The 22,529-nt window shown below is 43.7% G+C and overlaps 1 protein-coding gene across 8 annotated transcripts in view; it reads right to left on the bottom strand.

Moving 5' to 3' along the window:
- The window catches only part of Afg1l (AFG1 like ATPase), a 169,532-nt gene that overhangs the window by 78,423 nt on the left and 68,580 nt on the right, over positions 1–22,529 (bottom strand). For all 8 annotated transcript variants that reach the window (XR_015645026.1, XR_015645027.1, XR_015645025.1 and 5 more), the window contains 2 exon segments: positions 21,107–21,206; positions 6,911–6,969 (listed from right to left, as the gene is read on the bottom strand). Coding sequence is in view for 5 of the 8 variants with exons in the window: in NM_001037656.1 (NP_001032745.1) it covers positions 6,911–6,969; positions 21,107–21,206 (159 nt within the window). In the remaining 3 variants the exon portion in view is untranslated.

The raw sequence follows: 22,529 nt of genomic DNA on the forward strand, positions 1-22,529 counted from the left end.
GCTGCCACAGCAGCAGGCAAGCTCAGCTCTGGACTGAGCAGGAAGCCCACTGGCATAGCTTTCTCTATGTCCACCCATAACACATCCTGGATGGTACCTGCACGTGGATGAGGGCTCGCTCGGGTGTAATGATATCAAGAAAGTGATGGAAGAGACGCCGAGGCTCCCTGAAGGGTGCCCTGCGAGGCACTGAGGGTGTGGTCTTCTGGTTCACTGTAAGAGTGACCCCACTCACCGGCCTCTGATGCTGCATGGCTCCTACTCTGTCAGGTTCATGTCCTGGCATGACAACGGCTTTGGCTACATGAACACTACAGCCAGCTCTATGGTCCCTATGACTCCAAGGGGTCAACTCTTCTGGATCTTGAGACCCAGTGAGCACCGGCAGAAAGAAAAGGCCTCAGTTACTTAGACATTTCCATGCAGCTCAGTCCCTCAGTACACTGATTAGCTCCCTGCCTTGATACAATTTCCATGCTGGATTCCCCAGAGAAGAGGAAGGGCTGAAGGCCCTACGATATCATGTGTCACCAAGAGAGTCTACCATACTCCCCCAAAGGAAGAAAAGACGTTCGGCCACAATGTGGTCCTCCCTCGGCCTCAGTGGGATGCTTACCGGTTTTTGTTTGTTTGCTTGTTTTCCAAGAGAAGAAACAAGCATTGGCCGGGATGTAGAGATGCTACAACATCAGTGGTGGGAACATAAACTAGCAGGGCCTTTCTCCATATCCCAAATAAGTCAAATATGCAATTACCTACCACATCTGATGGTTAATTATCATCGCCAACTTGACTAATCACCATGGAAACACATCACAAGTGTGTCTATGAGGATGTTGCCAGAAAGTTTTAACTGAGCAAGGAAGACTCACCCTGAATGTGGACAGCCCCATCCCATGGGCTGGGTCCCAGACTGAACAAAGAGAACGCTACTGAGTCCAGCGTTCTCCGCTCTCTGGCTGTGACTACATCATGGTCACCGCCTCACACCCACCGCTGCTGCCATGCCTTCGAAGTCATGCTGAACTGTATGCCTTTATAAACTACGAGGGAAAAGAAGCCCTGCACCCCTTCTAAATCCCTCTTGTCACGGTAAGAACGAACATGACCAACGTGCCTCATTTTCACAGTTCCACTTCTAGACATAAACTCTAAAGGACATGGGTGTCCTCACTGGACCTTTGCCAATTTGACACAAACTGGTTATCTGGGAAGAGAAACCTCAGTTGAGAAAATGCCTATATCAGATCGGTTTGTGGGAGAGCCTGTGAGGCGTTTTCTTAAATGTTTAAAATGTAAGGCCCAGCACACAGTGGACAATGCCACTGCTCAGTAAACAGCCCCGTGCCATAAGAAACCAGGCTGGACCAGGAAAGAGGAGAGAGCCAGTACGCCTCACGGCCTCTGCTCCAGTTCCTGCCCCGACTTCCTTCAGCGATAGACTAGGATCAGAACGTGAAAGGCAAGGGCCCTTTTCTGACCGTGTTTCTTTGGCCATGGTGTTATACATATACAGCAATAGAAACCCTACCTAGGACGACATGTATTTGCACCAAAAATGTCCATGGTGGCTTTGTTCACAAGGAAAAATGTTAAATTAAAGGACTGGGTAAACAAAATGTGGTATGTATATGAGAGATAATTATCACATCATTCAAAAGAATGGGCCAGGCAGAGTGGTACAAACCTATAATCCCAGCACTCTGGAGACTGAGGCAAGAGGGGTAAGTTCAGGGCCAGCCTGGCTACACAGTGAACTTTGTCACTAAAAAGTAGGGAGAGAGGGGGCAGGAAACAAAATACTCGGATACTCCACCACATGGATAGACCTTGAAAATACTATTTTTTCTATTTTATTGTGTGACTTCTTTTGTGTGCACACTCGAGTGTGTGTGTGTATGTGTGTGTGTACCTGTGTGTGTGTGCGTGTGTGTGTATGTGCGTGTGTGTACCTGTGTGTTTATGTGCGTGTGTGTACCTGTGTGTGTACCTGTGTGTGTACGTGTGTGTATGTGTGTGTGTACCTGTGTGTGTGCGTGTGTGTGTGTACCTGTGTGTGTGTACATGTGTGTATGTGTGTGTGTACCTGTGTGTGTGCGTGTGTGTGTGTACCTGTGTGTGTGTGCGTGTGTGTGTATGTGTGTGTACCTGTGTGTGTACCTGTGTGTGTGTACCTGTGTGTGTATGTGTGTGCGTATGTGTGTGTACGTGTGTGTACCTGTGTGTGTATGTGTGTGTGTACCTGTGTGTGTGCATATGTGTGTGTATGTTTGTGTGTATGTACCTGTGTGTGTATGTGTATGTATGTGTACCTGTGTGTACCTGTGTGTGTCTGTGTGTACCTGTGTGTGTGTGCGTATGTGTGTGTGTATGTGTGTGTACCTGTGTGTGTGTACCTGTGTGTGTGTGCACCTGTGTGTGTGTACCTGTGTGTGTCTGTGTGTGTATGTAACTGTGTGTGTGTGTGCGTATGTGTGTGTATGTGTGTGTACCTTGTGTGTACCTGTGTGTGTGTGTGCATATGTGTGTGTATGTGTGTGTGTACCTCTGTGTGTATGTGTACCTGTGTGTGTGTGTACCTGTGTGTGTGTGCATATGTGTGTGTATGTGTGTGTGTACCTCTGTGTGTGTGTGTACCTGTGTGTGTGTGTGTGTACCTGTGTGTGTGTGTGTACCTGTGTGTGTGTGTGTCTGCGTGTCTTTTTACCGGGCCAGCTCGCTCTGAGAACCTGTCTCTGCCTCCTGCCCTTACTGGATCTAAGGCTCCAACTCTGATCCCCCATGCTTGCATGACCAGTGTTTGATACATACAGGCGCTCAGTCCCTGGGTGACTTCTTTAACTTGAGTGCTACCTACAAGAGTATGTCTTCATTTGCAAACAAGAAACTCTGACTTATCATACTGCCATGACGGCGCTCACGGATGACTGCACGGTGCCCAGAGACTGCTCTACCTGACTTCCGTCTTTCGGATTTATTGGTGAGACTGGCTCACAGGGTTGTTCCGATCCTTGTTGTGTTCCCCACAGCTATGGAAAGGCCTGTGGGAAGCATCCTCTCCTAAGTGAATCTGCTCCTCTGACGGTCCTGTCATTCGCCTTACACACTCGGAGGCCATGTCCTTCACATCATACTGATTAGAAATGACCCAACAACACTTGCCAATACAGCACTCTAGGATAATGGCTGACACCACGGCACCAGGCACAGACGACAGCCTGTGGAAGCGCTGTTACGGGACTACTTTAAAGTTTCATCGGATAGTTCTAACATCTCTATCATCTGACTGTGGCCACTGTCAGGAGGCCTTTTCCCACGAGTTGGAGGTCTCCCTGGCAGTGTTTTTTCACTGAAACCCGAGGACATTTCTGTAATCTATCGTGAGACTTTGAATCTTCTTTTAGTTAGACTTTTATAGACTTTATATACAACATAAAACCAGGCAGGGTGGTGCACATCTTAATCCCAGCACTCCGATCTCTGAGTTCAAGGCCAGGCTGGTCTATAGAGTGAGTTCCAGGACAGCCAGGGCTACATAGTGAAATCCTATCCAGAAAAAAATAAAAATAAAAATGCATGCATAACACAGATGCATCACCTTAACTGTGGCCTTAAGCACGTCCACTGGGTTCCTCGCCATCAGGATCCACTTCGGAACCTTTCAGCATTCCAAACAGATACTCTGTTCTCAGTAAACACAGAATCCATTCCTCTGGGGTCTGGGATAGCTCAGTGGTTAAGAGTTCTTGTTCTTAAAGAGAACCGGATTACAGTTCCCAGCACCCAAATGGCAACTTGCAACCATCTATAGTTCCAAGATGTTGATGAAACATAGACACACATGTAAGCAAGATACTCACAGATATAAAAGTAAAGAACTATCCATTCTTCCTTCTGCCCAACACCTGGTGCCCTCCAGTCTATTTTTGTTCTCTTTAGCCTGTCTCTCCAGGTAACTCACATAAACAAATCACACAATATTTGTCCTTTCAAGAAAAATGTATCCTTTTTGGTCCTGGGTTGTTTGATTTCACATAGTGTTTCCAAGATTCATTCATGTTATAACTACATGTCAGAATTTCAACCCTTTTTTATGGCAGAATATTAATCTAATATATGTGTACTGTTCCAATATAGTTATACTAATCTAACATACATGTAAACAATTCCAATATATATACATACTATTCCAATATATAGTCTATATTTTATTTATATACATTTATACCATATTTATTGATTAAACCTATAGATTTTAATCACACAATTCCCCAACATTCCTATTATCTAATGAAAACTGTTATCATTTATTAAGAACTTAGATAAGTGCTTCTGTGGTAAATTATAAATTCTGTTGACTAGGGAGAGACATAAAGAAAATGTATTAATAATATCTTTTCTGTTGATAAATTATAATTTTCTCTTTACTGAACTGATACTGTTATTTTTATATCTTTATTTAGAGAGAGCATGTTTACGTGTGTGTATGTGTGTATGTGTGTATGTGTATGTGTGTGTATGTGTGTGTGTATGTGTGTATGTGTGTGTATGTGTGGTGTATGTGTGTATGTGTGTATGTATGTGTGTGTATGTGTGTATGTGTGTGTGTGTTGTGTGTGTGTATGTGTGTGTATGTGTGGTGTATGTGTGTATGTGTGTGTGTTGTGTGTGTGTGTGCACGTGCACACACACATATCCCAGTGAGTGGAGGTCGGAGTGACACTTCTCTCCTCCCACCAGTACCTCTATCCCGTTAGCCATGTCATCAGCACTGCTACGTGCTTTACGTTGGTTTCTGCTGTACATTTCTCTCTGCTGGGCCAAGATGAAAATCATGCTATCATCTAAGTAGGCAAGATGTCATTCAATTAAACATGAAGCCATCTTTACTTACAACGGAGTCTTCCTATAGACAAACTGCCTGACTTTGCTTCCTGTTGCTTTCATAAAACACTGTTCAGAGTCATCTTAGGGAGAGGAGGGGTTCATTTCGCCATCATAGAGGAAAGCCAAGGTGCTCAAGGCACAAGTTGGAGACAGGAACTGAAGCAGAGACCAATGTGTGCTGCTTACTGGCTTGCTTTCCAGCCTGGCTTTTTCACACAGCCTAGGCTCCACCTGCCTAGCAATGGCGCCGCCCACAGTGGGCTAGGCCTCTTACACCAATTAGCTATTAAGACAGTGGCCCACAGGCACGCCCCCCAGCCCATCACTGAACACTAAACAGCACAGAGACAGACAAGCGCCCCCCCCCCCCCGAGCCAGCTCTAGCTTCTTGTCATTGAACCATGTTCTGTTATACATAAGAAATCTTTGCAATGAACTGGACGTTTTAGATGTTTTCTAGCACAACCTTTACATTGATGCTTGGATGTGTCGGTTCATGGTCAATCTGAAATTATGGATTATTCATGTCTGGATGAATTATAGATTATTCTGCTCTTCTCTCTTCAGAGAAATCATGAGCAGAGAAGGAGGGCAGAGAAGGAAAGAAAAGGAAATTTGGTTGGGCTGATGTAGTTGTCTATCATTGGTACTGTATATTGAATTATGGTAAATTACTGGCCAAAGACAGATAGAAGGCTTAAGGTCCCCCAGAAGCTATAGCGGCAAAGTTCTGTGAGCCGCCTTCTTCTACAGCTCGTCGTGTATTAGTGCCATGTGAAGATTCGATTTTGGGCATTGATTCTTCTTCATTTCTTGTGTGTGTCGTGGTCTCTTTGTGGAGCATATTACTTCACAGTATAGCGGAAACACTGTAAATCCGCCTGTCCCCACGAGTGAAGCACGGGCATGAAAGGGAGACATTTCTGACAGTACGGACCCTCCGAACGCACTTTCCTCACTTCTATAAATATCTCAGAGAAATTAAGTTCCCCGGGAACCTAAAATTGGTCAGGGAAACAGATGTTTGGATTCTTCTGAGTTAGTTTCAGGCACCAGCAGTAACGCAGTGTTGTGTCAAAGAACTTGCCTGACTGTGTGTTTGGAGCATCTGAAGCTGTTTCAACTCTCCCTTCTTAGCACAGAAATTTGGAGCTCAGTTTCTGCTAAGTAAAACTTTATTCTTTTTTGAATGTGTTGCTATGCATCGAGAACGTTTGCGGGCCTAAAATTAGATAAATTACATTTGGCACATAATTGTGCGTCATCTGGGAACTGTATACTTTGCTTTCTGTTGTAAGTATCTGTGTACATTCCACATTCTCAACAAGATTATAAAGACCTGAAGATAAAAACCGCCCATTTCACAATGCCTACTGTGAGTAGCATGGCAGCTTGCACAGAGTAGGCTTTCAAGAAATATTGGTAGGCTATAGAATCAGTGAACAATCATGCAAAAATTACTTAAAATTAACAGTAGAAAGAGGAGGCCATTTTATCCTTAATGATATTGTAATGAAGACTATTTTAAACCCTATGCAGCAATGATACACACAAATATTTAAACTATTTATGTGCCTCAACTTGACATAATTTCATGATAACTTGATGGCAATCACATTTAAATATATTAGAATATTTTTGAAATAATGGTGTTCTAGAATAGCAACTTTAATAGCTAGGAAAACATGTTAATAATGGCCATTAGCCTGAAGGAAACAAGGAACACCAAACACTTTTTTTTTCAGAAATAAATGTATAAGTTTAAACGTTCTGCTATAATATTTATAAGCAAACCTTAAGTTAAGACTTATAGAATGTAAACTATCAAATGTTTCAGCTAGGGGACAATCTGGACCATATTTTATAATTTTTCCTTTGTACATACTATTTAAAAAGATATATGCTCTTGTCTCTGATTAAAATAGAAGGATGAATTCTGTTTGCTGTAAGACCAAAGTCTTCTACAAATCAGTCAGAGGTCCCCCCTGTGTCCGTCAGTGGATGAACAAATGAACCTCCTTACCTTCAGGACAGCTATAAATGGCACAAAGTTAGCCCTCTGGAGTCCGTTTTTATAGAGATCTGAAACACACAAATGCGCAAGCTTTTTACTTAGTGTCAGTCACAATGATACTCTATCTTGAGCCTGGCTAATGGAGCTCTCTACTGAGTAAGAGAGGGCAAGAAAAAAAATCACCAAAATCATTTCTATTCATACAGTACCAAGACTCACTACATTCTTAAAGAAGAAAAAATTAGCAGCTATGGGAAAATGGCCATCAGGAGGAAGATGTCGTGGAGAACATAAAGACATGCCTTCAGGATCCCAAGTCAACTGCCCAGCGTAGGAAGATGGTGTAGAGAGGCAGAGTGGCAAAGACAGAGAGACAGGCAGACCACTGAGTTCAAGTTAATGTGGTTTACACAGAGAAAAACCTGTCCCAAAAGACCAGAAACGGGGTTGGGGATTTAGCTCAGTGGTAGAGCGCTTGCCTAACAAGTGCAAGGCCCTGGGTTCGGTCCCCAGCTCCGAAAAAAAAAACAAAAACAAAAAACAAACAAACAAAAAGACCAGAAACAAAAATAGAAGGGGAGAAGGAGAGAAGAGAGGGAGGGGGAGGGGGAAGGGAAGAGGGGGAGGGAAGGGAGAAGGAGAGGGGGAGGGAAGGGAGAAGGAGAGGGGGAGGGAGAGGGAAGGGAGAGAGAGAGAGGAGAAGATGATAAGACACATCTAAAAGCACTTGGCCCTTGAACATAGAGGACTCTGTCAGGAAAGGCTTCATCATCTTTCTTGTCTTATAAGTGATTAACTAAAAGTCATGTAAAATTAATCATTTAAAAAATACATCATTAGGCAAAAACTACTCCTGAGTTTGTGCCAAGGTGACATATTTGATCAAAAGGTAAAGAAAGGCCAGTGTTAATGAATTGTCAAAAAGTCCAAATGCTCTTCTTAATAACCTAAGACATCAGGTAATTATATCATAGGCAATAGTTTCCCACTTAGATACTTTGCAACATATGTATGTGTCACCATGAATGTGCGCTTATACAAAATAAAGATGCATAAATACACTTATTTCCAAACGCAAACAAAAAGAAAATGGCAGCATACTTTAAGGATTTTATACTTCTCTTTTAGTGGAAGAAGATTTTTGCAAACAACATGACACACATATGTAACTGCGGTACTCAGGAGTCACACGTGTGTAACTGCAGTACATACCCACACCCATATATGTAAATAAACAATAAAATAAGTCTTTAAAAAAGAAAGAGGGAGCTAGAAGGACGGCTCAGGTCTTAAGAACGCTTGCTGCTTTTACAGAGGACCAAGTTCTGTTCCCAGCGACAATGTCAGGCAGCTCACGAGGGTTTGTAACCTCCGGTCTCAGGATCTGATGCCTTCTGCTGGCACCTACAGGCACCTTCATGCACATGCTTATACACACATGAAGAGACACATATATACATATAAGTCAGAACAATATTGAAACCTCAAAATGTTTTTTAAGGGAGACGTCTTAGAAAAAGGTTTTAAGAGTTTGAAATCTTATTGCATCAACAACTGTCTTTGACAGGCATTCTATTAAGCTAAAACAAAATAAAATAAATCACAAAATAAATTACACTGTAAGTCAGACTTTTCAAAGTATAGCATTATAGGATCTTTTCTATATTTCCCTGTTTAAAGAAAAATTGATAATTGTGATAGATTTCCACTGCCATCTTTTTAGGAAAATGAAATGGTCCTTGGAAAACATGTACTCTCCTTAGAAATACTAACCAGGGCAGCATGATGGTAAAGGGAGGGTTTGCCTGCGCTCCGTGGTGACTAAGGAGACGTTCTGTTTCACGTCACCTAACATGTTGATTAGGAAGATCACAAAAGGAAAGATGATGCTGACCAGGCTGTGAGGATATCAAAATTCAACACGAGATCTTTTCTTTACTATAACCTACACCTCTGTTGAGTAACATGGATAAAATGTAGGAAATGTGTTTCAAATTAAATATCTCCAGTTTTCACCAACTGCAAAAGCTGCTGGAGAAGGTGCGTAAAAAGAGTGGGGGCTGGGGGCCGTCTCGGTGTTAAAGTGTTTTCACAGCGTGCACGAGGCCCTGAGTTCAATCCCCAGACCTCCACTCGCAAAAAAATAAAGCAGATAGATTGACAGGAAGTACAAAATGTAAAAATAAAAATTCTTAAAACTCCGAGGATCCTGGCCCGCAGCAGCTCTCTGCTCCCAAACCCCGTGGGAGAGAGACCTCACTGCCTGGTCAGGTGGGCACTCCTGAGGCTGCAGAGCGGAGGAGACCACCAACACTGCCCACCCCTGCCCACATCCCTGGCCCAAGAGGAAACTGTATAAGGCCTCTGGGTTCCCGTAGGGGAGGGCCCAGGAGTGGCAGGACCCCTGCCTGAGACACCCTTAGGGAAACACAGGAAAACATTAATAAACAAGTAGAAGCCTACAGAGAGGAATCGCAAAAATCCCTGAAAGAATCACAAAAATCCCTGAAAGAATTCCAGGAAAACACAATCAAACAGTTGAAGGAATTAAAAATGGAAATAGAAGGGGCTGGGGATTTAGCTCAGTGGTAGAGCGCTTACCTAGGAAGCGCAAGGCCCTGGGTTCGGTCCCCAGCTCCGAAAAAAAGAACCAAAAAAAAAAAAAAAAGGAAATAGAAGCAATCAAGAAAGAACACATGGAAACAACCCTGGACATAGAAAATCAAAAGAAAAGACAAGGAGCTGTAGATACAAGCTTCACCAACAGAATACAAGAGATGGAGGAGAGAATCTCGGGAGCAGAAGATTACATAGAAATCATTGACTCAACTGTCAAAGATAATGTAAAGCAGAAAAAGCTACTGGTCCAAAACATACAGGAAATCCAGGACTCAATGAGAAGATCAAACCTAAGGATAATAGGTATAGAAGAGAGTGAAGACTCCCAGCTCAAAGGACCAATAAATATCTTCAACAAAATCATAGAAGAAAACTTCCCTAACCTAAAAAAAGAGATACCCATAGGCATACAAGAAGCCTACAGAACTCCAAATAGATTGGACCAGAAAAGAAACACCTCCCGTCACATAATTGTCAAAACACCAAACGCACAAAATAAAGAAAGAATATTAAAAGCAGTAAGGGAAAAAGGTCAAGTAACATATAAAGGCAGACCTATCAGAATCACACCAGACTTTTCGCCAGAAACTATGAAGGCCAGAAGATCCTGGACAGATGTCATACAGACCCTAAGAGAACACAAATGCCAGCCCAGGTTACTGTATCCTGCAAAACTCTCAATTAACATAGATGGAGAAACCAAGATATTCCATGACAAAACCAAATTTACACAATATCTTTCTACAAATCCAGCACTACAAAGGATAATAAAGGGTAAAGCCCAACATAAGGAGGCAAGCTATACCCTAGAAGAAGCAAGAAACTAATCGTCTTGGCAACAAAACAAAGAGAAGAAAAGCACACAAACATAACCTCACATCCAAATATGAATATAACAGGAAGCAATAATCACTATTCCTTAATATCTCTCAACATCAATGGCCTCAACTCCCCAATAAAAAGACATAGATTAACAAACTGGATACGCAATGAGGACCCTGCATTCTGCTGCCTACAGGAAACACACCTCAGAGACAAAGACAGACACTACCTCAGAGTGAAAGGCTGGAAAACAACTTTCCAAGCAAAGGGTCAGAAGAAGCAAGCTGGAGTAGCCATTCTAATATCAAATAAAATCAATTTTCAATTAAAAGTCATCAAAAAAGATAAGGAAGGACACTTCATATTCATCAAAGGAAAAATCCACCAAGATGAACTATCAATCCTCATCTTCGGTTGGTTTATATACAAGTGTGCAATTTCTAGGCTTGAAAGTAAAATGATGCTATCTGGTGCTGGATAGAGGAGCCTTATTTTTTATTATGGCAGCTTGCTATTTTTGTAACATGGTGATTTGAACACAATAAATACAGTAGTAACTGAAAAAAAAACTCAGTCCATATTCTAGCAGCTTTATTCATAAATGAAGCAAAACAAACAACTCCTTAAGCTTTACTTGTAACCCCCCAACCTGAAAGCAATCCAAACGTGAAGTGTGGGTGAACAGAAAACAAGTCATGTGTGTACGCACAATAAAATACTATTCTGCAATGAAAAAGATAAACTACGTGTATGACAGGCAAATCTCAAAAGGAACCAAAACAATGTATACTGGGCAGCTCTCTGGATATAAAACTACAGTAAGGGCAAGCCGGTCTGCAGTGACAAAGCAACTTTGCTCTTGCCTGGGGAAGGAGGACAGGGCCGCTAGTGAGTTACAACAAAAGGACACAGCAAAGTGTGGGGAAAAACAGAAATATCTGCTACATGGTTGTGGTGATAGTTTCAAAGATGAATTTGACTTCAAATGTCTTAGAACGTGTGAGTACTATATTTACATGACCCCTACCCCATGTAGGTAAAACAATTTCTGTGGCCCTCCCTTCCCGCTGGGGATCATCAGTCAATATCAGCCCACAAGGACAAAGGGAGCAGAGATGACTAGGGGTCGCAGGAAATCCTGTGAGTGTGTGAGGTGATGACCTCACACCAGGACTGGGGGTAGGAACATCCAGGATGGGTGACGGTCACTGGTTGAAGGCCTCCATAGCGTGGGGAAGCGCTTCAGGAATCTCAGGTGCCAGCAGAACGGGTTCTTATCAGGAGAAAGGAAGTCGAACCTGCAATCTTAGTTTAGGCAATCATTCTGCAGGTAGAGGCGTGTAGGGATTTTGTAACTTCTAAGACAAGGTCAGAGAAGGGGGAGCCCTGCCCTACCTGACAATGGTACACTACAACCTTAATTAGCAGGTCAACTCGTTTCTATTATATATTAAAATCCATTCTAAAATCACATCCAGCATTAGTAAATATCTGTGAGCACAACAGACTAGAAGAAAGCCAAGGTGCTATTTTAAGGTATTTTTGGTTTTGCTTTTGTTTTGAAATGGGTCTATCTATGCGGCCCTGGCTGACTGACCAGGAATTCACCATGCAAACCAAGCTGGCCTAAACTCATGGAGATCTGTCTGCCTCTGCCTGAGTGGTCCTGGGATGAAAGCGTGCACCACCACATCTGTCTTATCTTTTTTTAAAAAAATGATACAGGGCTCCGGCTCCCTTGTGCAGCTGACACACGTATAGGGGCTCCCTTGTGCAGTTGACACACGTATAGGGGTTCCCTTGTGCAGCTGACAGACGTATAGGGGTTCCCTTGTGCAGCTGACACACGTATAGGGGCTCCCTTGTGCAGCTGACACATGTGCACTGGAATGCTGAGACCAATGAAAGCAGTGGTGGGGGAGGGGGTCACTTGTTCTGGATGGAAAGATTTCCGTTCATCAGTTAAAGAGAAATAGCCTTAGCTTTTAAGTCTTACAGAGTTAATGTCTCAAAGGGCTAAGTGTGTAACCCTGCACCTTTAAGGAAACATGAGATTCAAAACGCTCTGCTCTGGGACGCGTGTTCTAAGCAGAATCCTAAGCAGAAATCGGTTGACTTGAAAATCTCCAGGCTTTTATGGAGCTCATAATGGAAGAAGGGCTGTAGTCATCAAATTGAAGATTTTCTCTGCAATTCTAATACTAATTGCTAATCCTAATTCTAATGCTAACTGTGATACAGTAGACCCATCTCCTGGAATGTTACTTAGCTACAAAGTTTTTCACGTTTAGTTTTAACCTTCTTATAAGAAGGCTAGGCTGACTCCATGACAGGCTTTGAACTGGCTCAACGACAGTTTCCAGACTTCCCTAGCAACAGTTTCCAGTCCCCCAGGCCCCCAGCAATGGTTCTGGAATGTCCCTAGAGACAGATTCAAGAGTAAGATGGAGGTCACCTACGCCTCCCAGGAATTCCCCTAATGTGCTTTAAATCGGGCCTGTGGCGAGCTCACTTGGGGGCCCCCATCTCTGTAGATGGTAGACCCCAGCCTGCTGGACTTCTGCAGAGTAAAACACTCCTTGAGTTTGCATGCTATTTGAGTCCGGGGTATCATTCTTCAGCAAATCTTAGACCCTTACACTTAGAGGCAAAGATTTCCGTTATATTTATGTCAACAGAAGTTGTTATTTACTAAATATCGGTTAAAATTCGCCCATTCTTGCCCGTGAGCGTTTTTTCCCAATGATTCCAAACGGAGCTAACTGAATACTGTGGGTTCTGAGTCCCAGTGGAGTGGGATTGTGGGACACTCGACTGCAGAGACTAGGATGAGGGCCTCCGGCCTCTCCAGAAGGAAGAACGGCGGGAACTCTGAGAGGCGGAAGTCTCTCAGAGCAGAATATATGCGAAGAGGGCCTTAATGTAATATGAGCGTGTCCATCCGTGCAGTAGAGGTGCCTGGGACAGCAGATCCTGACCTTAAACTTCAAGTTTCAGACGCAAGGGGATGCATAGTGCCTATTTATACATGCACAAACTGGTTTAGACTATGGAATGCATTTAAGAAAGGTACTTCAAATGCATTTTCCTATAAAATAGGAATAAAATATTTCCATGGCTCTATAGGGTCGATTTGATTTATCCTTCTGAGATATTATTATTTTATTATAGATTTTTTTAAAGGGCGCATTTAGACCATTTAAGCAGTAATGGCAATTTAGCTTTTGTCTTTCATTATTTAGAAAACATTTTGTTAGTTTCTGTAATCCACGTAGGTAAGACCTTACCTATTTAATACAGTGAGCCTCATCTGCGCTGGCTGTAAATTTCTGTACAAATGTCAGGTCAATACGGTAAACTGGAATCCTTTTTCCCGACATCTATGGCCTAGCATTTGGTTTCCTTCACTAATAAAAACTAAAGCGCAAACAATATTTTGCTAAATCTGTAAAGAGTATAGCAGATTGAGTTTTCCTTTCGATTGTAAATTGTAGTTACGCAGTCAGGCAGGGTGTGTGGGAATCCCAGCATGTGGGAGCTCATGGCAGAAGGAAGGAGAGTCTGCTGGAGTGAGACTCTGATGAGAGACAGAGAGGGAGAGGGGGAAATTGAGAAGAAATGTAGCTTCAGGTACCTTTTCTATTTTCCTGAGGCAAAGTACATGGTGGCTTTAATCTCTTCGGCAGCCATAGTTCCTTGGCCCCCAACCTTAGTCCTAGCACTGGGGAGACAGAGGCAGGTGGGTCTTTGAGTTTGAGGCCAGCCTGGTCTACAGAGTGAGTTCCAGGATAGGTAGACTACACAGAGAAACCTAGAACATCTAGGAAAAGGACCCAAAGTGATTTATCATCATCATCATCATCACCACCACCACCACCACCACCACCACCATCATCATCGTCATCATCAATTACACACACACACACACACACACCACACACACACACACACACACACACACACACACACACACACACACACACGTCTCTGTGTGAGTACAGATATTTGAGTGCGGGTGCCTTCAGAGCCCAGAGGCATGGGATGTCCCTGGAGCTGGAGCAGCAGGTATCTGTGGGCTGCTGACAGGAGGACTGGTCCTCTGTAAGAGCAGTACAGTCTGTCAAACATTGAGCCGTCTCTGCAGCCTCTAGCAGAGCTAACTGAGTTTATAGTAAGAACTGTGACCAAACAGCAGAACAACCAGGTTTGAACAGTTTTCAGTTTTTCCAGAAAAAAAAAAAAGTGTCTGCAAGGTTGGGGCCAAGGAAATACAGGCTGGGAGCTTGCTTAGCTTGGCAGCGGGGGGTTTCCTAGAGAAAAGCCGCCGATGGTATGTCCTGTCACTGAATTACCTAATCTTTCGTACAGTTCTTCCTCATAGATCTGGGCTCATCTGGGCGAAGCTCGTCTTCTGGGCCCGACAGGAGCGCTGCTCTTACAGATTCACAGTGGCTATGGATGCCGGCACAAGGCCCATGGCAAGATCAAGCTGTCCAGCATTCTCTCAAGGAGTCCACAGGGGTTCACAAGCCGCTCTACCTAACTGAGAAGCAGGGCACAAGGCCTGGGTTCTAAAGCTGAGACTGTTTTCTTTAAGGGTGTGACCCTGGTTAGTCAGCCTCATTCCAGTGAAAGGTCCTACGCCCAGACATACTTGGCTGCACAAACTGGAGTCAATCTGTTATTTAAAATGGGACACAAAGTTGAGGGTCAGGATCCAGGAGAAGGTAGATCTAGGCAGAGTCAGGGAGAAGAATATGGGGTAAATATGACCAAAATACACTGTACGAAATTCTCAAAGAATTAACTTTTAAGGGTTGGGGATTTAGCTCAGTGGTAGAGTGCTTGCCTAGCAAGCACAAGGCCCTGGGTTCAGTCCCCATCTCCGGAAAAAAAAAAAAAAAAAAAAAAAAAAGAATACCAAAAGAATTAACTTTTAAAAAATCTATAGTTGTAGACTCTGACACATTCATCGCCACATCAGAAATGTTACATAATTTCACTGATAAATGTAACTCTGAAATAAATACAGTTTTGAAATAAAACACATAGGTCTGATATCATATTAAAAGGCGATTCTAGTTACATTTTATGGAAGGGACAGTTACATTGTTCCACAGTGCTTTCAGACTTTGCAGTACTGACCACGAAGTGACTGTGGCTGCTGCTCTTTTGTTTTGCTGAGACACAGTCTCCCTGCTTAGTTCTGAAGAGCTTGGAACTTGCTGGGTAGACCAGGCTGGCCTCGAACTCACAGGGGAATCTAGCTACCTCTGCCTCCCAAATCCTGGGATTAAAGCATGCACCATCACACCCAGCTAGTGTGCACACAAATGCGACTGTGCACATAAATATGTGTGCACATCAATGTGAGTGTGCACACCAATGCGAGTGTGCACATCAATGTGAGTGTGCACACCAATGCGAGTGTGCACATCAATGTGAGTGTGCACACCAATGCGAGTGTGCACATCAATGTGAGTGTGCACACCAATGCGAGTGTGCACATAAATGTGAGTGTGCACACCAATGCGAGTGTGCACATAAATGTGAGTATGCACACCAATGCGAGTGTGCACATAAATTCGAGTGTGCACACCAATGCGAGTGTGCACATAAATTCGAGTGTGCACACACCGGTAGCCAATCTGCAGTGCCATCTAGTCCTTTGTCTACAATGACTATCCTGGTCTGAATAAAAATCATAAAAACATTGTTGCCTGGTGGTCTAAGAAAATGAGTTCTTCAAATCATTCTACTCGGGACATTCAAATGCTGCCCTCTGCATTTATCACTATAATAAACAGCAAAGAGAAAACAGAAACGTGAGCCAACAAGATGGCTCAGTGGGTAAGCCTGATCACCTGAGTTCAGTTCCTGGGTCCCATGTGGTAGGAGAGAGCCAGGCCCTACTAGTTGTTCACAGACATGCTCCACGTGTACGTGTGCATGGCATGCACTCGGGTGCACGGGTGCTCACACAAACACATACATAAAGTTTTAACTTTTCTAATGTTAAAATAGTTGGGGGTGGGAGAGGTGGCTTGGCAGTTAAGAGGCTGCCCTTGCAGAGGACATGACTTCGGTTCTCTACACACACGGTGGCTCACAACCGTCTGTAACTCCAGTTCCCGGGGATCCACTGCCCTCTTCCAGCCTCCAATGGCACAAGACATGCATGTGGTACACAGACATACATGCAGGCAAAATACCCATATGTATAAGATGATAATAATATTTTTTAATTTTTAAAAGGGAAAAAAGCAAAAATTCTAACATCTTCTGTGCAGCTCTAGGCTCGATCCTGGGGCCGCCTTCTTTTTGGTGGCCCAAATTATACTGCGAGGGAAGAGCAGTCACTCAACTCACCCAGTCTATTTCCCTCTAACACCGTACTCCTGCTTTTAAACAGAGTTCTCGAGTTTAATCATTAAGTTAATTTTGAATTTTTAACTAATTTGATCTCCTGACCTGCTCACTTGCTGGGTCACCATCCAATTAATTCTACTTTTTTCCCTACTGGAATATCATGAGACTAGAAAAACTTAGGAGTAGTGTGAGAACAGAAAAACTTCTATTTCAGAACATAAACCATGAGAATTATATGCGTGAAATTTTAAATCCCCGGTCTCTTTCCTGGTTGTCCCCTGCAGATCCGCAGCCATCATCACCCTCTCCCAGCTTTCTTATTCTGCACACTCCTGACATGCTTGTCCACGTGGTTCTTTGCATGAAGAATAGCTCTCTGCACTAACAATGTCTCTGGCAGCAGTCCCAGCCTCAAACCCGATGCCTGCCAGTACACCCGTCCACTTGGGTACAACAGCCAGACATTGCTAAATGTCTCTCAAGCCAAAGAGTTCCCACTGGAGAACTGCTGTCTGGGACCAAGACACAGCCATTTCTTGTCCAGTAATCCACAGTACTTTCCTAGCAGGTCTCCCTGGGTCCATCACATTACTACACTCTACCCAGAAGCCCATCTTCAGATCATAGCCGATGCGGTCTTCCTGACTGGAATCCTGTCGGCCCTGTTCGAGGCGAGCTTCAGTGGCTTACGTTGTCTCTTACAATAGGATTCAAAAATCCTTACTGTTGCTTTATAGAATCTAGCTCCTGCTTCCCGCACGCCCCACTTCCTGGTCACACTGGCTGTCTTCTGAACTCTCTGATACACTACTCTCTTTCTGGCCACTTAGCATGGCCCAACTCTGTGCCAAGAACTTTCTTTCCCCAGCTGGTACGGCCATCTGAGAATCTGCTGTCTGGGGATAGAAGAGGAAAAGGTCTCCCATTTAACCCTGGCTGGCCTGGAACTTGCTGTGTAGACTAGGTTAACCTCAGACTCCAATCCCCTTGTCCCTGCCACCCTGGTGCTAGACTAGAGGCAGGTGCTACTCTTTCTATTGGTGACTTCTATCTTTTCACTAACAGCACTATCTGGGGCCGTGGATCAAAGCTATCACCTGCAGGAAACCTGCGTGTGTTCTCATGGTTGGAAAAGAGAACCACCTTTAACCCGGGCAGTTAGACCTCGATCATTCAGCGCCATTAAGCAACCAGCGCAGTCTTCCTTAATTTATATAGAATAAAATTAACTCTCGTGGCATATAGTTGTGTGACTTTTAACACATATCACCACCACCATAATCAAGATGCAATTCCAATACATCAAGAAATATTCTCCCTTTGTTCCTGTGCACTCAAAAATCTCCCTCCCCGACCCAGGTAAGCATGCATTCATCCTTCATTCTCTCATTATGCCTCTTCCTGATACTGATATTCTGGTTTTTTTCTTCATGGTAAAATTATGCACACACAGGAATGGACTCACACATGAATATCCACATTCATACTGTGTCGTGTTATTCGAGTTACAGTTTTCTGATTTGGGGGGGGTTGGGGGTGTTTTGTTGTTGTTTTGTTGAGATAGGGGATCCTGGTACCAGTCAGGCTGGTCTAGGACTTCCACCATAGCTCAGGCTGGCCTAGGACTTACACCACGGTACCTCCTGGGTGACAGGATTACAGGTGTAATGCCACCATGCCTTGGCATCAAAGCATTAAGCTATCTGATCCCAGCATTCAGAAAGAAGAGACGAGCAGACCACAGTAGTTGAAAGCCAGCCAGAGCCAGGTGACGGTGGTGGTGCACACCTTTAATCCCAGCAGTGGGAGGCAGAGGCCAGCCTGATCTACAGAGAGGGTTCCAGAGAGCCAGAAGCCCGGTCATGAAAAACAAAAATAAATAAATAAAAATAAATAAAAGCTAGCTTGAGCTAGGTAGTAAGTTTCAGGCTAGCCAAAACTATAACGCAGCAACACCCTAGCTCTAGATAGATAGATGGATAGATAGAGAGACAGATAGATAGATACATAGATACATAGATAGATGGATGGATGGGTGGGTAGATTAGATAGATAGATAGATAGATAGATAGATAGATAGATAGATAGATAGATAGATGGGTAGATAGATGGGTGGGTAGATTAGAGAGACAGACAGACAGACAGAGTAGATAGACAGACAGACAGCCTATTAAGATGACTTGTGTCTGCCAATGGGAGAGACCCCAGAGCTTGTGGGGAAAGTATTGTCAGTTGACCAGAGTCAACTGCTGCAAGTCTGTATCTGAACTCACTTTGGGGCTTCTCCAAAGGGTAGTTCTAGCTCACTTTTAGCACACGATCTGACAGACCAGGAGCCTTGTCTGTGCCTACCCAATCTGTGCTGCCAAGTGTCGCTCAGCCTCTCCTTGCGACTGCCTGTCTTGCTTTGCCACACCACCGAGAGCCACTTTCCTTCAGCAATCTTGCTAGAACTTCCTAGATTATCCTAGCACCTTGCTCCTTACAGGAATAGCATGGGGGGCATTATCACTCAGACTACCACAGCATTCAATGCCCCCTCCCCCCTTCTTTCCTTTCCTTTCCTTTCCTTTCCTTTCCTCTCCTTTTCTTTTCTTTTCTTTTCTTCTCTTTTCTTTTCTCAGACAGGGTTGCCGTGGCTAGCCTGGAAGTCAGTTTGAACTTTTAGACATCCACCTGCCTCTGCCTCCTTGCCATGCCTAACAGTAATTTTATGTTTTTAAAAGAAGCTCCTAAGCGCAAGGCCCTGGGTTTGGTCCCCAGCTCCGAAAAAAAGAACCAAAAAAGAACCAAAAAAAAAAAAAAAAAAAAAAAGAAGCTCCTGTGTGGCTCTCGCTGCCCTCATGGATGTCAACCCTTCGGTCCACATGGGCAAAGGGAACAGAAACATTGAGTGTGGGAGAGCGGGGTTCGGAAGCCCTGTGAGTCGGTAGGGTGAATGACCACACCGGACTGCTAGTCAAAGGTGGATCAACTTTACTTAGGGTGATTCAAGGCTTATAAAGGGCAGGGATATCCAAGATGGGCAAGGGTCCTTGGCTGGGGGTTATGGGTGCCTGGCATGCCTCATTAGCATGGGGAAGCATCTCAGGAATCCCAGGTGAGGGCTGAATGGGTTTTGTCAGGAGAAAAGAAGTCAATCCTATAAACTAATTGAGGCTATGGGACATTCCTCAGGGAGAGGTGAATGTGGGGGCTTAGAACTCCCAGACAAGGTCAGAGAAGGAGTCTCCATTACTCGCCAAGCCCCAGCAGGCTGCCCATCAAGGGTAGACTTCAACCTTACTTAGCAGAGTTCTCCCTTACTCTTGAAGGATGAGGGGATGGCCCAATAGTAGACCATTTGCTTGGTCTCTGTTTTTCTATTCCCTGTGACCCAGTCCATCAGTAAGCCCTGTTGACTCGGCCTATAAGAGAAACAGCATCTGAGCGTTTCTTACCACAGCTCGGTCTCCTCTGAGTGCTACGACAGCCTTCTCAGTCCTTACTCCCAGTCTCAGCCCCTCACAATCCATTCTTGCAGAAATGCAGGCATTCCACATTCTCTCTGAGGCCGATTACTGAGATCCATCCACGTGTTAGGCACTCTGAAAGTGCCTAACACACTCACACCCACTCACGGAGAACTCACACCCACGTGGAGATGAAAGACGTTGATTGATCAGTGCCCTCGGAAACCTTCTGGGCAGACAATGGGCCAAAAATAGAATAAATAAATCAAATATGGTGGGGGCATGTGTGCCATGTGGAAAAAGAGAGAGAAAGGTAAACAGAAGTACCACAGCGTGAGAGGGAAACAGGCCTGGGGCCTCTGAGCAAGAATCTGATGGTCCCCTGCAAGCGAAACATTATTTTGGATTCCTCGCCTTTAACTGACCACGTGGTGAGATCTAAAAGGAAAATACGAGATTTGAAATGTGCTACATCTGTCTAACACTGCTTGTATTTTAATTCTTAAATACTTTCCTAATAAGCCACAAGTGCCTTTTTAGAAATTATAAATTAAGTGAAGTAGAAAAAAAGAAAGTACTCATGAAAGTGAGCTTCCTCTCTTTCTAAAATTTAATTAAGAGTTTTTCATTTCATTGCGCTTTCTTTTATGGCATAAAAAAGCAGCTAAAAGGACTTGCATTTTTATATGTACCCGTGGGTCTAGTGTTGGAGGAACCGTATCCAACATGGGAATCAACTGAGCTCAGCTTGCTTTAAAAAAAAAAACAGAAATTTTTTAAATGTGAATTCAGACTAATTTTTCAGATTGAGCCTGTTACAAAACCAAGGGTAGGTGAAGCCATTGGGCTCACAAGCACAAGAAAATTACTACAGAAACGTGAGTTTTCGAGAGCTCCTTAAGTCTCCATCTAATTGGATGGGGAGAGTGCGATGTTCCGTTACCTTCCGGTGGTCTGTTGGACGTTGCCACAACGACGACCCCGTTTTTGAACAGATTTTCAAAAAGCTGTTTCAGAATCATGGCGTCAGCGATGTCAGTGACCTGTGGACGGCAACACATTTGTTTTATTTTAATTTCACTTCTGCTCTAACAAATTTGCTAATGGATTTATTTATTTATTTATTTATTTATTTATTTATTTATTTATTTATTTGCTAAGATAGAAGTGAATTCCAAGAGGGAAAATTCTAATTATCATCTTGAAGGAAGGAGTAGATAATTAAAAGCATGAAAGGCCATCAAACAGTCTTCTAAACTCACACATCCTGTGCTGTGAGTCATTATTCCGCCCAAATTATCAAACAGGGCTACGCTAACTTCTCCGGCAAGCACTCGTAAAAAACATAGAAAAGTGTCCTGAACATTCGGGAAATCCAATTAATTAGAACATGACCAACTCTCTCCTTACACGGCCACCCCCACCACCCCCACTCCAACACACACACACACACACACACACACACACACACACACACATGCACACACATATGCACACACGTACACAAAGGCAAGGGAGTAAGAATAATGACATTAAAATACGCGAGCTGTTTGCAATTCCTGATACCTTCCTGGCGAAGGTCCCCGGAAAGGTGACTTTTAATGGCCATGGGACTTTAGAAATAAGGACAAGTAGCCAGTGAGACATAATCAGCTGCTGTTGGAAATAGAATGATATGACATAGATACTATTGTGCAATTGTTGCACAAAACAATTCAACAGATGGCCCGGCACAGAAATAAGCAATTTCATTGTTCTTTTTAAGTGCTTTCTATTACTGTCCATGAATAATCCAAAGCCACTCAGTCACTTCCAGCACGCCAGCCTCCGCTAACCTTCCAGACACAAATATTCCTGCTGAAAAAAAAAAAGCAAAAAACAAAAAAAAACCAGAAAGACACCCATCCCTTACCAGGATGCCCGGTACGGTGCTTTAAAACGGCCTCTGGCAAAACGAGAAACAAGTCGTGCACATAGAACGAGGCGTAAGACAGGGTGGGAGAAACTGTGTTAGGCAACGGAAACGCAGCCACTGGTCTCTTCAAAAAATTATTTCTTGTTCAAATCCATAATCAGAAGGTCCACTTAACGGCCACTTTTAAGAGAGGCCTTTCCAGTTTATAAAGAAATCAGCAATCAGAGGGGGAAACTCCGCACACAGCCTAATGCTGGATGAAGACACAGGCTGACCCCTGCGGCTGCCGGATGGTTCTTAGATGCTCAGTAGAAAAGTGCTCGGACATCTTTTACCAGCACATCTCAGACTCAGTTACATTTTGCCCTCCATGTGCTTACTAACTCCTCACCTTTTTTAATTTCCCCTCTGTTACGGGATACAGAAGCACATGGGAATCTCCCTGTCTGAT

Source organism: Rattus norvegicus, chromosome 20 (assembly GCF_021556685.1).
Source record: "Rattus norvegicus strain SHRSP/BbbUtx chromosome 20, alternate assembly SHRSP_T2T, whole genome shotgun sequence".
Lineage (NCBI taxonomy): Eukaryota > Metazoa > Chordata > Mammalia > Rodentia > Muridae > Rattus > Rattus norvegicus.